The sequence below is a fragment of the Perissodus microlepis genome, chromosome 14 (genome assembly GCF_051167445.1).
Source record: "Perissodus microlepis isolate ML-2025 ecotype Zambia chromosome 14, ASM5116744v1, whole genome shotgun sequence".
Taxonomy (NCBI): domain Eukaryota; kingdom Metazoa; phylum Chordata; class Actinopteri; order Cichliformes; family Cichlidae; genus Perissodus; species Perissodus microlepis.
In genome coordinates, this window is record NC_140474.1 from 37,198,017 (window position 1) to 37,213,288 (window position 15,272).

General features: G+C 39.3%; 2 protein-coding genes across 3 annotated transcripts; both read right to left on the reverse strand.

Moving 5' to 3' along the window:
• Positions 1-41: 41 nt before the first annotated feature.
• On the reverse strand, positions 42-2,829 carry LOC146374371 (uncharacterized). Of its 2 annotated transcripts, XM_084950579.1 has the most exons (3): positions 2,254-2,829; positions 988-1,032; positions 42-895 (listed from the first exon to the last, which is right to left on the reverse strand). In XM_084950579.1, the coding sequence occupies exons 2-3, from the start codon at positions 1,025-1,027 to the stop codon at positions 42-44; spliced, it is 894 nt and encodes a 297-aa protein (XP_084806705.1). In that variant the 5' UTR covers positions 1,028-1,032; positions 2,254-2,829. The 2 variants fall into 2 exon arrangements, with proteins under 2 accessions (XP_084806705.1, XP_084806706.1); XM_084950580.1 differs by lacking the exon at positions 2,254-2,829 and having other exon boundaries at positions 988-1,142.
• A 9,248-nt stretch (positions 2,830-12,077) lies between these two features.
• LOC146374372 (uncharacterized) lies at positions 12,078-14,868 on the reverse strand. Its single transcript, XM_084950576.1, has 3 exons — positions 14,291-14,868; positions 13,024-13,068; positions 12,078-12,931 (listed from the first exon to the last, which is right to left on the reverse strand). The coding sequence occupies exons 2-3, from the start codon at positions 13,061-13,063 to the stop codon at positions 12,078-12,080; spliced, it is 894 nt and encodes a 297-aa protein (XP_084806702.1). The 5' UTR covers positions 13,064-13,068; positions 14,291-14,868.
• Positions 14,869-15,272: the final 404 nt, after the last annotated feature.

Genomic DNA, 15,272 nt, shown 5'->3' on the forward strand with positions numbered 1-15,272 from the left:
AGCCTACTAAAAGGATACTGAAGAAACCCGTCGAAGTAGTCTTAGTCTTCATCGCTGCTGCTGCTGGACTCATCTGAACACCTCCGAAGTTTGCAAACAGGCAAGTATTCCTCTTCTTCCTCAAAGTCCTCTCGGGAACGCTTCCTCGAGCCTCCAGCTTCATGGTCGTCAAGCTCTTCTTGTGCATCTTCAAAAAGTCCATCACTGCTGCTCTCAGAGTGGTCGTACACAGTTGAGCTGGTCCCCGAATCAGAGTTTGCAAGCCTGGATTTTTTGCTATTACGCTCTTCTTCGTCTACGTCTTCCTCTCTGGACCTTTTCGTGGATCCACCAGGCTGCGGTTCTTCTTCTGTTACCTGCTGATTGATGTCCTCATCGGCAATATTACCAACATGAGGACAGCCCTCGCTATCAGTGTCAGAAGCAGAGAAGAAGTCAGAGTCATCGTCGCTCCATCTGATTCTTTTGTTGGGTTCCAAATCTTCCTCATCCATCTCTCTAGACCTCCTCCTGGAAACACTTGGCTGAGGGTCCTCTTCTGGGATGTACTGGTGAACATCCACACGGTCTTCAAATGCCTCCTCATTTTCAATGCCAACAACAACCACAGCATTATGATCCTCGTGCTGTTCATTGTTGTCAGCATTGGCATTATTGTCCCTCACATTAATATTTTGAGCGTTGACATTGTTGTCATTGTGATCGTCATTGTAATCGTCGTCATCGTCACCGTAGAGGTCATCATATTGTTCCAGTACTGAAGCTATTAGCTCATGCAGAAACCAACGAATGTCACGGAGAGCGAGATACAGATTGTTCACGAAGCCTCCATTAACTGGTTCATTAGCAGGTTCCTGATCTCCATGTGCAAACCTTTGTGGGTTACCCTGTTGGCCTGCAAGATCATTAAATCTTTTAATTAACATCCATAACTATCTGCTGAAAATCTGTTTTTCATCAATTTCAAGACTGAGTACATGTGCTTACCGTTTTGGTTATTTTGTGGTCCATCTCCACTTCCACTCATTTTGACTACAAGGAACACAAAACAACAATGATCAGTAAACCTCAACTAAGAATGTTCAGAGAATTTGCTTTTTTTGTGATGACTTTAGGCTGCGTCCGAACGTACACGGCTATGTTTGAAAACGCACGTTTTCCTTTTTCGTTTAAAAAAAAAAAAAATCCAGTCCACATGTGCAGTTTTGAAAAAATATCTCCTTCCACATCTAAACGCTAAAAACAAAGTGAAACGCTGTCAAGAACACGCCAAATCTTAACCGTGTAGAAATGTTGGCCAATCAGAAGTCTAGAAGCCTGGGTGGGAAAACCTCACAAAACCTTACGTACTTCTGAGAAGTTTTTGTCTTTTTCTGGAAAAGCAGCTAATTTTGTGTTACTTTCACGTGCCTTCATCGTTTCAAATGTTAATAACTAAAGACAGCTTTTTGGCTGGAACAGATTCACAACTTTGGAATGGACAAAATGCATACAGCATACATAAATGTAATCTTTTTAAATTACATTTATTCCAAACCGACGTCAGGATTTGGGTTGTGAGAGCGTCTGTGTTGAATGTAGAAGCCACGTCTGATGCCTCTGTGTTTCTAAATGGAGGCACAGTAACTGTGTGTGTATATGTAAGTGTGTAAAAACTGCAGATACTAAGATTAACAGACACAGTATGTTGTCTACATCTGCCATTGTAGAAACTGATCTCATGTAAACACTAACGTGGCCACAGCGTGACGTCAACAGCGGCGCACACTTTTGACATTGCCTGAGTAAATGTCCGTTTTCCTCGTCCACACCTAAACACAAAAACGTCGTTTTCAAAAATCTCACCTTTCAGTGCCTCAATCTGCTGTTTAGGTGTGGAAGAAAGGCCCAAATGCAGAGACAAAGCTGCGCTTTCAAACATGTGGACGCAGCCTCAGTTTCTCAGAAATTCTAATAGTTTGTTTGAGAACAAAACTTAAGTCTTCTCTATTTTCCTAAATGAACAAAATAATCTCAGAAATAATCGTGTTAAAAAGAGCTTCTGTCACTCTAAGATATGATTAAGAACATTTTCTAATTTATGTACATTTGTTTTCCTGAATAATAGATCCACATCATCCTCTCTATGATGGAAAATATAGTCTAGTCTTGCACAATGTAAAGTACATAAATACTGTCCTGGCAGGCAGGAAAATCAGGCTTTATATATTTAAGTAAATGATCTTAAGTTTATAAACTGAAATTTGAGCTTACTTTAGTTCTTGGTAAATTACAGAGCAGTTAATCCTCAGGGAAATGTGGAAATGTCACTAAATAGTGGTCTGCTTTCATACGGTTGCAGTGTCTCTTCAGTTTTGTGTTCATATGCTGATGTTTTCATTCAAAACCTGCTTAAATGCTGTGATGTCACTTTAGCAGCAAAGACTGCGGAATGTGCAGAGATTCTTTTTACATCAAGTTGTTTGCTCAGAGTTTGATATCTTTTAAATGGAGACAAAACAAAACAGACAGAAGTGAATCTAAAAGACTAAAGCAGTCAATGTGTTATTATTTTTATTTATTCTAATAGTTCCTGTAAAGTTCTACTCTAAGAGATTCATCTCGGCCTTCATGCAGGATTAAAGCTCAATAATGAGGACACACACACAAAATATAAAACATTTCTTTATGATTGTTAGGCAAAGTTATCAAACATATATCCACTAATATGGTCTCATTCTTGCTCTGCTCCCTAATTTTTCCCTGGAGGCATCGCTATGGCAACAAAACAACAAGCTGTCTCCAGTGCTTAATATTTAACACGTCTTTGTTATAAACTTTATTTGTACAAATCTGTGATGTCGATGTGCACAACGTGGGATTTAGACCTCGGAGGGTTAATCAACAAATCACGAAAAATTAGCTTTAAATTTGTGTTCATGACGGTGCAGATTTCTGACATTTTGTGTACTTTAAGCATTTAACAATTTGATTGTTTTCTAATAAAAACTGTGTGAAACTCAAGTTAGACCTGTGTTTGTAAATGAACCGCCCCATGTTGTGTAGCTTTCTGGATTTTATACTTATTGGGCTACATATTAATTTACTATACAGGCTATACAGTAGATAAAATCTAAACTCACATGTTTTATGTAAGTAAATTGTTTAATCATGTGGGCTACAGACAGTAATCAAGTTATGGACTATATTGATATGAGAAACGTGCATACTTACTGCATTTGAATCATTTTAACCATATGTAACCACCTGCGTGTCATGGTCCCGGGACTTCTACCTGGTTTTTTGTGTGTCTTGTATTGTTGTTGTTTGATGTCAGTTTTAGGGTCCCTCGGTTGTTCTGTTAAGATGTTGCTTATTTGATTTCCCCTCGTGACTTTACCCCCTGTGTGTCCCCTCTGTGTGTCTGCCAGTCCCCATGCCTCGTTTCTCCTCCTTGTGTTTTATTCCATGTTTTCCCAGCCCGCTATGTCTGTGTTCTCTTCCAATCTGGTCTGCGTCTCTGTGTGCTTCCTGTTTTACTTTGATAGTCTCCCGTCAGTGTTGTGTTACTCCTGCCGCCGTGTCTCGTTATGATTATCAGTGTCACCTGTGTTCCCCGTGAGCTCCCACTTCCCTCGTTAACCCTCTGTGTATTTGTGTCCGCGTCTCCTACATTTCCTACATAATAGAGCTATAATAAATGTGTGTTTGGGTTTTTAAGGTACAGAAATCAGCTGCTAAAATAATTGCTTTGACTTTTGGTGTTGGGAATGCTTTACGGTCTGTTCTGTAGGAACGCTGAATTAATATATTGACTGTCTGGCCCCTTCTGGCTATTTAATAGTTGCTGAAGGAGATTTTGTTCATCCCCAGCTGATCTCATCCATATTTATATAAAATCTAGCATACTCCACACCACACAAAGTCAGAAGCCAGTTAAAATCTGTACGTGGTACCTGAGGCGGTGCTGCACTGACCAGTGGTTTCTGGCTATTTGCTGGTTCAGCCTGCCTATCACTGCAACTCTTGGCTCTTATTGGTCAGGCTGACGGCATGCTCACTCAACACAATATGAAACAGAGGACAACAATAGAAACATTAGTGCTGTTAGTCTGCTGCACTATAGCTACAGCGGTATGAAAACTGCCTTTTCATTGTCACTCACTCACTAGTTTTCACCTTCCCAGTTTATCACCCTCTATTTTCAGCATACCCCCTATGTAGCACTATATGGTGTGTGTGTGTGTGTACAGAGAGGCAGCCAGGTTCATAATGGATATGAGGAAGTGTTTTTTTTTTTTTAAAAAAAGGAGCCACATTCAGGTAAAAGTGTAAAATCAAACGATCCATCAATAAAGGATAATGTTGGATCAGTGTTTCAATACTTATATCCTTGATTAGATGTACATGTGGTTTGGTTATTTGCCTTTTGGTTAAAAGGAAACTGAGAGAGGACTTTTTTATTAGTGATCTTAATAGTATTTTTTAATCTAATTGAGAGAGTGACTTGGGGTTAATGTCTTGCCCAAGGACAGTTAGCATGCAGTCTGGAGCAGCCAGGGATCGACCCAAAAACCATCTGATTAGTAGATGACCTGCTCCACCTCCTGAGCCACAGCCGCCCCTTTTAGAGGTAAAGAATGATTTAGAAAGTAAGTACAGTAATTTTTTGAGGTGATTTGATTAAAGTAATCAAAGCAAGACGGCCGCTCACAGCTCGGAGCCGTTCAGCCGGTAATATTCAAACTTTTCAAACTTCTCCGAGAAACTGACCTCGGCCAGCAGGCCTGAGTTTGCTGCTTTCTGGAAGCTCTTCTGAGTAAACCCACAGACTATTATACTCTGGCTTTACAGCTTTAAGAAACAACAGACAGTTAATCTTCATATTCAAGAAATTAGCTTTAGCAAAAATTAGCATTAGCTACTAGCAGCTGCTAGCTCGCCAGTTAAAATAAAAGAAGAAAGGACCCCTGGACTGGAATGGCTGGTTAAGATAAATATTTTATTGGAGTCTCACGAGTAACACAAACTAAAGACAGTATGCCACCCAAGAAAGGCCCAACACCAGAGGAGGTCGAGGATATAAAAACCTCCCTCGGAGCACTGTGCGGAGACGTGGCCGCAGTCAGGGCGCAGCAGGAGCTGCTTCTGGGGCTTTTGGAGGAGGTAAAACAGCTACGCCTCCAAAATGCTGAGAAGGACAGACGAATTATGGATCTCGAGCGGCGGGTGGATGAGCTGGAGCAGTACACCCGTACGAACGACGTGGTCATTAGCGGTATAAAAATCAAGCCGGGAGCGTCGGGGAGCCCAGCGACGAGGAGACCCGCTCGGTGGAGCAACAGGTGGCCTCCTTCCTCCAAAGCAAGGGGATAGAGATGGACCTGGAGCACGTAGGAGCATGTCACCCACTGCCCAGGAGGAGTGACAGACCGCCGGCCGTCATTATGAGATTCGTCAATCGGAAGAACAAGGTCGCACTGCTGAAACAAGGACGCAAACTGAAAGGCACGGACGTTTTCATTAATGAGCATCTGACACGAAAAAACGCAGACATCGCGAGGAAGGCAAGGCAACTGAAGAAGAACGGTAAAATACAACATACATGGGTAACAAATTGCAAGACTTTCATTAAGCTAAACGGGACACCAGAAGAGGCAAAAGTACTGATAGTGAGGAACATGGAGGATCTGGACAAGTACAACTGACACTAATGTATCGAGGCAATATATAACTCTAATGACAATCAAATGATAAATACACCAACATCTCTAATTACACCAGGAAATGACATGGACACGTTGAAATCAATTCTCCAACAGAAAGTAATTGATCTAGATTGTGAATATAAGGAGCATAATATAATAGACCCAGAAATAGATTCTGAAAGTAATTTTCTTTCTTCTTTTGTTAAAAATTGTAATTATTTCACACAGGAACAATATGAAAAAAAAATCAACCTAGACGGGAAGCTCTCATTAATTCACTTTAACAGCAGAAGTATGTACTCTAATTTTGATTTCATTAAGGACTACTTGCAACAATTTTCTCGCCCCTTCAGTGTTATAGCCATCACTGAAACTTGGTTCAATGTCGATAAAGGAATAGATTTCTGTTTGAATGGATATGATTTAAAATACATGAATAGATTAAATAAGGCGGGCGGCGGGGTTGCTATATATGTTCATAACTCTATAAAATATAATGTTGTAACAACTATGTCTATGGCTATTGATGGAATTTTGGAATGTTTGACTATTGAGATCATGAATGAAAAAAAGAGAAATGTTATAATAAGTTGCATATATCGGACACCCAGTTCAAGTATTGACACCTTTTATGAATGGATAGAAAAAATGTTTGCTTCGGTGAACCAAAAATTACTATTCATCTGTGGTGATTTTAATATTGATTTGCTAAACCCAACAAGGTTAAAAGCCATTGATGACTTTACTGACACGATGTACAGCTTATCACTATATCCAACAATAACAAAGCCAAGCAGAATAACATCATATAGCGCCACTATTATTGACAACATTTTTACTAATGTCATGGATTTCCAAATTAATAGTGGCCTGCTTGTCTGTGACATAACTGACCACTTACCAGTTTTTACTTTGTGTGACTGTGATTTAAAAAAAATAGATACCAAGATTACGATAGCAAAGCGAACAATAAATGAAGAAGCAATTCATGCCTTCAATTTCGATTTAGCACAACAAGATTGGCGTTCGGTGTATGAAGAGTCAGATGTGGACAAGGCTTATGATAATTTCCTAGATATATTCACTATGTTGTACAATAAACATTGTCCTGTAAATGAACACAAGACAAAGAAAAAAAAGATAAAAAGTCCTTGGTTCACAAAAGGAATTATCAATGCTTGCAAAAAGAAAAACAATCTGTATAAACAGTTCATCAAAGTAAAAACAAAAGAAGTGGAACAAAGATATAAAGCATATAGAAATAAATTGACTGATATTATAAGAACGAGTAAACAACTTTATTATAGAAGAAGATTATATGAAAATAAAAACAATATAAAAGGAACTTGGGATGTGTTAAATAACTTAATTAAACAAGGATTTTCTGGAACATCATATCCTGAATGTTTCATTGATGCAAATGGTGAAAATCATAACATGAGTAACATTGTAGATGGGTTCAATAAATTTTTTATAAATGTTGGCCCTGAACTAGCAGCGGACATCCCGTGTCAAAAAAATGAAAATATCAGTAATATAAAATCAAATCCCTCTTCACTGTTCCTCTCAGCTACAAATGAGCAAGAAGTAATAAATATCACATTAAAATGTAAAAGTAAGTCTTCAATGGATTATCATGACATAAATATGTCTGTAGTTAAACAGGTTATTCTGAATATTGCTAGTCCCTTAACATATGTCTGTAATTTATCATTTCAGTCCGGTTGTTTTCCAAAAAAAATGAAAATTGCGAAGGTAATACCACTATACAAAAGTAATGACAAACACAGTTTTACCAATTATAGGCCTATTTCTCTACTGCCTCAATTCTCAAAAATTTTAGAAAAACTTTTTAATTCAAGATTAGAAAAATTCCTTGAAAAACATCAAATAATAAATGTTGGTCAGTATGGTTTCAGAACGCAAAGAACCACTTCAATGGCGATAATTGAGGCAGTAGAAGAAATTACCAATGCACTGGATAAAAATAAATATGCAGTTGGTATTTTTGTTGATCTCAAAAAGGCCTTCGACACAATCAATCACTCAATTTTATTGGATAAATTGGAAAGATATGGTATTCGAGGGAAAGCTGGTAACTGGTTAAAAAGTTACCTAACGGGTCGGGAACAATATGTTAGCATAGGGCATTACCACTCAGAGAAACTTGGTATTACATGTGGTGTTCCCCAAGGGTCAGTGTTGGGACCAAAACTTTTCAATGTATACATAAATGATATTTTTGATGTTTCTCAAGTACTTAAACTCATACTGTTCGCAGATGACACCAACATATTTTTCAGTAGCGATGATTATACTGATCTTGTAATGACCGTAAACAGGGAGCTAAAATTAATAAAAAAATGGATGGACATAAATAAATTATCATTAAATATAAATAAAACTAAAGCAATGTTTTTCGGTAATTTAAAATATAATATAGAATTACCAATTATCATTGAAGGTGTACCAATTGATAATGTGGGTGAAGACAAATTTTTGGGAGTCGTAATTGATAACAAAATTTCATGGGAACCCCACGTCAGACACATAAAAACCAAAATTTCCAGAAGCCTCGCAGTTTTGAACAAAGTGAAACCATACCTTGATAAAGATGCACTTCGTACTCTGTACTGTACCCTGGTTCTTCCATATCTTACATATTGTGTGGAAGTGTGGGGAAACACATATAAAAATACAACTAATCCATTAGTCGCAGTACAGAAACGAGCACTGCGTATTATTCACAAGGCTGGTTATCTAGATCATACTCACAAACTCTTTCTTCAGGCAAAGTTACTTAAATTCCAGGATCTGGTTAATTACAATACATCTATAATCTTATACAAAGCCTTTAATAAACTTCTACCTACAAATTTACAAATTCTATTTGAAATTCGAGAAAGGGTTTATAATGTGAGAGGCTTCGGGGAATTCAAATTACCCAGAACTCGAACAACCCATAAAGGTTTTTGTGTGTCTGTATGTGGTGTGAAAATCTGGAACAGTCTGAGTTTACAACTGAAAGAATGCAAAAATATTCATAGATTTAAATTCCTCTACAAACAGTTGGTCTGGTCACAGTATACTCAATGATGGTTTTAGTGTGCTCTGTAATGTCTGTTCTCTTACCATTGCTGGTATGGATTCCAAAAAAAAAAAAAAAAGTGTGTGCGTATGTATGTACATGTGTGTGTAGATATATATGTATATATATGTATGTGTGTTTGTCACTATGTAATTATTATTGCCTGTTACCTGTGGTAACGCAATTTATAATTATTATATATTCTGTATTTAGTTATGATGGTTCTAATTGTTGTTGCGAGCTGCCGTTGAGATGCTTGCATGTGCCCGGGGCTGTTGATGGTTTGTTTGGTTGTAACGATGGGCGTAGCTGTGGGAAGCTTATTGTTTTTTGTTGATGAGTGAGTATAGGGGTGGGATTTAATAAGTTTTCTTCGTCCCACTCCTTTTCAGGTAATTTTTGTTTTTTGTTTTGTGCACTTTATGTTCAATATATGTATTTTGTTGTGCCTGAAATGAATAAAGAAAAGAAAAAAAATCATTTTTGCTTCTAATTACATAATTAAGGTGTAATTACATCTTCCAACAAATTGATACATAAACGTATCATTTATCTACTAAAAATACATAGGAGCTGGCGTCATGTTGTGGAAGCTGCCATCTTGCCCCACCATCATACACTGGCTGAGATGGGCATCGCTGCTCCGCCTTTTCATGTTTTCTGTAAGTGGATTTATACATTACTTTGAATTTAAAGATGTCAAATAGCTCTTTCACACTACATATGACCATTTCACATTCGTACATGTATATTTTGGTGATCTCTTTCTCAGTATGTTTTTCTTCTTATGGAAATAAGCTAAGATTAAACCGGTTAATGTTAGGCTCCAGTGTCCTAAAAAAATCACACCTTTCCCCTGATAAACAAATTGATTGGATTCTCACATTGTGTGGGAATTGATTATCAATTACAACTTCAATGAGCCACTTCAAAGAAAGTTTCACCCGCGTGGGCAGCAACAGAAAGTCCAGATGTGGAAACAGAAGGTTTCCACATTAAAATATCGATATTTTAATCCTTTTGGGTGAAATTGTAGTTTTTCATTAACAGGAACACAGTGGAAAGAAACTATCATTCAGATTGTCTACATTGGAAAGAACTACTCCCTCTTCCGCCTTTTATAGTCATGTGTGAAATACGGCTGTATAAATGTGTGGCAGCCTGTGGCGTGCGCACTCACAACAATGGCTGAGCGTAACTGGAGTCATGTGCGCACGTATTTTACATCCACAAACAGCCGAGACGTGGTTTGCGATACATGTGGCAGGAAAGTGAGGTGTTGTGGCAACACCACTAACCTTGTCAAACACCTCAAAGTAAATCATATCACAGAATATGACGAGCGTATGTTGAGGCAAACTGAAGAGGAGGAGAAGGACGGGTGCTGCTAGGGTGAGACAGACGTCTCTCAGGGAGTCCTTTAGTGCTGCAGGCAGGCAAGGTGTTCACATAGCGCACAACTTCAGGTTTTTATTTCTATATGATGAATTCTGCATTATTAAGTGATAAGAACAAGTAATCTGATGTCCTGTAATGATTACGACGCTATAATTTGAGATACAATAAAAGAGTAAAGTTTTTGTACAAAGTATCGGATCAGTATCGTCGATACCACCCTGAATTTTACTTGGTATCGGATCGGAAAGGAAATCAGTGGTATCGCACATCACTAGTGATCAAACGTCAGGCCAAGCTGGAACTGATTCCTGTCTTCTGTGACTTCTACAACACTGTCCAATAGAGACACATGAATGAAATGCAGCGTCATTAAAAACACTGATGATCTTTATTTAAAAATGTAATATATTTACATCTGAATAAACTTTTAGGCATTACGCTGACGGACGGATGGACGGACCATGAATGCTTTCTCATCCTTCTTGTCATGCAGCATGGAAGTGTCTGAGGGGCTTTTCCACTTGGAATCGGGATACTGTGTCCACACTTCAGAGGTGGAGTTTCCAGCATCTCACCTGGGCCTCATCTGCAAACAATCAGCAGGAGGGCTTCTTAAACCAGCGCTGCCTGCTACTCCTCGCCAGTTTGTTCTGCCATCTCCAGTGGTAACTAGGCTTCCCCTCTGCTCCAGTTCTGGCGTGCTCCTTCCCTGTGTTTAACCTTGTTTTCCCTGTGTTTAGGTCTCCTCTGCCAACATACTCATCCTACCCTCAAACTCCCTTACCCGTCCAGCAACTTCTTCTCCCTCTGTTGCAGAATTCCCGTTGGATTGTTCCCATCAGGAGCCAGGTGTTCAGTCTCTCGATAGCTTTTCCTCTGGTTCCTGCTCTCTGCTGACACTCCTAGCTCGAGCCACGTTCTCCATTCCCTCTCTTTAAACAAAGTCTCATAAATAGTTTAACCATGTGCATTGAATCTGCATTTGGGTCTAAGCTTTCTATGGAGGGAAGAAATCATCACAGTGACATCTATTCAATTTTCAATTCAATTTTATTTAAAGAGCGCCAAATGACAGCAACAGTCAGCTGAAGGCGCTTTATATTGTAAGATATACTTACAAAGAAAACCCCAACAATCATATGACCCCCTATGAGCAAGCACTTTGGCGACAGTGGGAAGGAAAAACTCCCTTTTAACAGGAAGAAACCTCCAGCAGAACCAGGCTCAGGGAGGGGCGGCCATCTGCTGCGACCGGTTGGGGAGGGGCAGGGAAAATAGTATAAAGACGTGGAAGAGAGACAGAGGTTAATAACAAGTACCATTCAGTGCAGAGAGGTCTATTAAACATAGTGGGTGAAGAAGAAACACCCAGTGCACCATGGGAATCCCCCGGCAGCCTAATGCTGGGCATACACTGTGCGATTTTTGGCCCATTTTGAGCCGATTTTTCAGTCGTGCGACCGTTTTGGGGATCGTCCCGAGTTTGGCCTTGATCGTGTGTCGTGCGTCGTCTACATAACGAGGGTAACGGGGTAACGAGAAGCGATTAAAACCTCACGACCAGCTCCCGATCATCAATCGGGAGCTGGTCGTAAGAAATCGTAAGAAAATCAAACCTGTCGTCCTGAGGGTGTCACCGCAGCGTCGCGCACGCGCAAACGCAGAAATGAGAGCGAAAAGACGGAGTAGAACGGCGGCGCGGCGTGTGATCTGGACACAAGCGATGGAGGCACAAACTTCTCACCCCTGCGAGTCAATCGTACAGTTTGAGCAGGAGCTGAATAACGCGACTGAAAGAAATCGCACAGTGTATGCCCAGCTTATTGCAGCATGGAGGATTCAGGGTCACCTGAGTAGGCCATCAGCCTACTAAAAGGATACTGAAGAAACCCGTCGAAGTAGTCTTAGTCTTCATCGCTGCTGCTGCTGGACTCATCTGAACACCTCCGAAGTTTGCAAACAGGCAAGTATTCCTCTTCTTCCTCAAAGTCCTCTCGGGAACGCTTCCTCGAGCCTCCAGCTTCATGGTTGTCAAGCTCTTCTTGTGCATCTTCAAAAAGTCCATCACTGCTGCTCTCAGAGTGGTCGTACACAGTTGAGCTGGTCCCCGAATCAGAGTTTGCAAGCCTGGATTTTTTGCTATTACGCTCTTCTTCGTCCACGTCTTCCTCTCTGGACCTTTTCGTGGATCCACCAGGCTGCGGTTCTTCTTCTGTTACCTGCTGACTGATGTCCTCATCGGCAATATTATCAACATGAGGACAGCCCTCGCTATCAGTGTCAGAAGCAGAGAAGAAGTCAGAGTCATCGTCGCTCCATCTGATTCTTTTGTTGGGTTCCAAATCTTCCTCATCCATCTCTCTAGACCTCCTCCTGGAAACACTTGGCTGAGGGTCCTCTTCTGGGATGTACTGGTGAACATCCACACGGTCTTCAAATGCCTCCTCATTTTCAATGCCAACAACAACCACAGCATTATGATCCTCGTGCTGTTCATTGTTGTCAGCATTGGCATTATTGTCCCTCACATTAATATTTTGAGCGTTGACATTGTTGTCATTGTGATCGTCATTGTGATCGTCGTCATCGTCACCGTAGAGGTCATCATATTGTTCCAGTACTGAAGCTATTAGCTCATGCAGAAACCAACGAATGTCACGGAGAGCGAGATACAGATTGTTCACGAAGCCTCCATTAACTGGTTCATTAGCAGGTTCCTGATCTCCATGTGCAAACCTTTGTGGGTTACCCTGTTGGCCTGCAAGATCATTAAATCTTTTAATTAACATCCATAACTATCTGCTGAAAATCTGTTTTTCATCAATTTCAAGACTGAGTACATGTGCTTACCGTTTTGGTTATTTTGTGGTCCATCTCCACTTCCACTCATTTTGACTACAAGGAACACAAAACAACAATGATCAGTGAACCTCAACTAAGAATGTTCAGAGAATTTGCTTTTTTTGTGATGACTTTAGGCTGCGTCCGAACGTACACGGCTATGTTTGAAAACGCACGTTTTCCTTTTTCGTTTAAAAAAAAAAATAAATCCAGTCCACATGTGCAGTTTTGAAAAAATATCTCCTTCCACATCTAAACGCTAAAAACAAAGTGAAACGCTGTCAAGAACACGCCAAATCTTAACCGTGTAGAAATGTTGGCCAATCAGAAGTCTAGAAGCCTGGGTGGGAAAACCTCACAAAACCTTACGTACTTCTGAGAAGTTTTTGTCTTTTTCTGGAAAAGCAGCTAATTTTGTGTTACTTTCACGTGCCTTCATCGTTTCAAATGTTAATAACTAAAGACAGCTTTTTGGCTGGAACAGATTCACAACTTTGGAATGGACAAAATGCATACAGCATACATAAATGTAATCTTTTTAAATTACATTTATTCCAAACCGACGTCAGGATTTGGGTTGTGAGAGCGTCTGTGTTGAATGTAGAAGCCACGTCTGATGCCTCTGTGTTTCTAAATGGAGGCACAGTAACTGTGTGTGTATATGTAAGTGTGTAAAAACTGCAGATACTAAGATTAACAGACACAGTATGTTGTCTACATCCGCCATTGTAGAAACTGATCTCATGTAAACACTAACGTGGCCACAGCGTGACGTCAACAGCGGCGCACACTTTTGACATTGCCTGAGTAAATGTCCGTTTTCCTCGTCCACACCTAAACACAAAAACGTCGTTTTCAAAAATCTCACCTTTCAGTGCCTCAATCTGCTGTTTAGGTGTGGAAGAAAGGCCCAAATGCAGAGACAAAGCTGCGCTTTCAAACATGTGGACGCAGCCTCAGTTTCTCAGAAATTCTAATAGTTTGTTTGAGAACAAAACTTAAGTCTTCTCTATTTTCCTAAATGAACAAAATAATCTCAGAAATAATCGTGTTAAAAAGAGCTTCTGTCACTCTAAGATATGATTAAGAACATTTTCTAATTTATGTACATTTGTTTTCCTGAATAATAGATCCACATCATCCTCTCTATGATGGAAAATATAGTCTAGTCTTGCACAATGTAAAGTACATAAATACTGTCCTGGCAGGCAGGAAAATCAGGCTTTATATATTTAAGTAAATGATCTTAAGTTTATAAACTGAAATTTGAGCTTACTTTAGTTCTTGGTAAATTACAGAGCAGTTAATCCTCAGGGAAACGTGGAAATGTCACTAAATAGTGGTCTGCTTTCATACGGTTGCAGTGTCTCTTCAGTTTTGTGTTCATATGCTGATGTTTTCATTCAAAACCTGCTTAAATGCTGTGATGTCACTTTAGCAGCAAAGACTGCGGAATGTGCAGAGATTCTTTTTACATCAAGTTGTTTGCTCAGAGTTTGATATCTTTTAAATGGAGACAAAACAAAACAGACAGAAGTGAATCTAAAAGACTAAAGCAGTCAATGTGTTATTATTTTTATTTATTCTAATAGTTCCTGTAAAGTTCTACTCTAAGAGATTCATCTCGGCCTTCATGCAGGATTAAAGCTCAATAATGAGGACACACACACAAAATATAAAACATTTCTTTATGATTGTTAGGCAAAGTTATCAAACATATATCCACTAATATGGTCTCATTCTTGCTCTGCTCCCTAATTTTTCCCTGGAGGCATCGCTATGGCAACAAAACAACAAGCTGTCTCCAGTGCTTAATATTTAACACGTCTTTGTTATAAACTTTATTTGTACAAATCTGTGATGTCGATGTGCACAACGTGGGATTTAGACCTCGGAGGGTTAATCAACAAATCACGAAAAATTAGCTTTAAATTTGTGTTCATGACGGTGCAGATTTCTGACATTTTGTGTACTTTAAGCATTTAACAATTTGATTGTTTTCTAATAAAAACTGTGTGAAACTCAAGTTAGACCTGTGTTTGTAAATGAACCGCCCCATGTTGTGTAGCTTTCTGGATTTTATACTTATTGGGCTACATATTAATTTACTATACAGGCTATACAGTAGATAAAATCTAAACTCACATGTTTTATGTAAGTAAATTGTTTAATCATGTGGGCTACAGACAGTAATCAAGTTATGGACTATATTGATATGAGAAACGTGCATACTTACTGCATTTGAATCATTTTAACCA

Coding starts and splice junctions, on each gene's coding strand:
- LOC146374371 (XM_084950579.1), bottom strand. CDS start 1,027: ATGAGTGGAAGTGGAGATGGACCACAAAATAACCAAAACG. Junction 896..987: donor ACCACAAAATAACCAAAACG/GTAAGCACATGT, acceptor ATGATCTTGCAG/GCCAACAGGGTAACCCACAA.
- LOC146374372 (XM_084950576.1), bottom strand. CDS start 13,063: ATGAGTGGAAGTGGAGATGGACCACAAAATAACCAAAACG. Junction 12,932..13,023: donor ACCACAAAATAACCAAAACG/GTAAGCACATGT, acceptor ATGATCTTGCAG/GCCAACAGGGTAACCCACAA.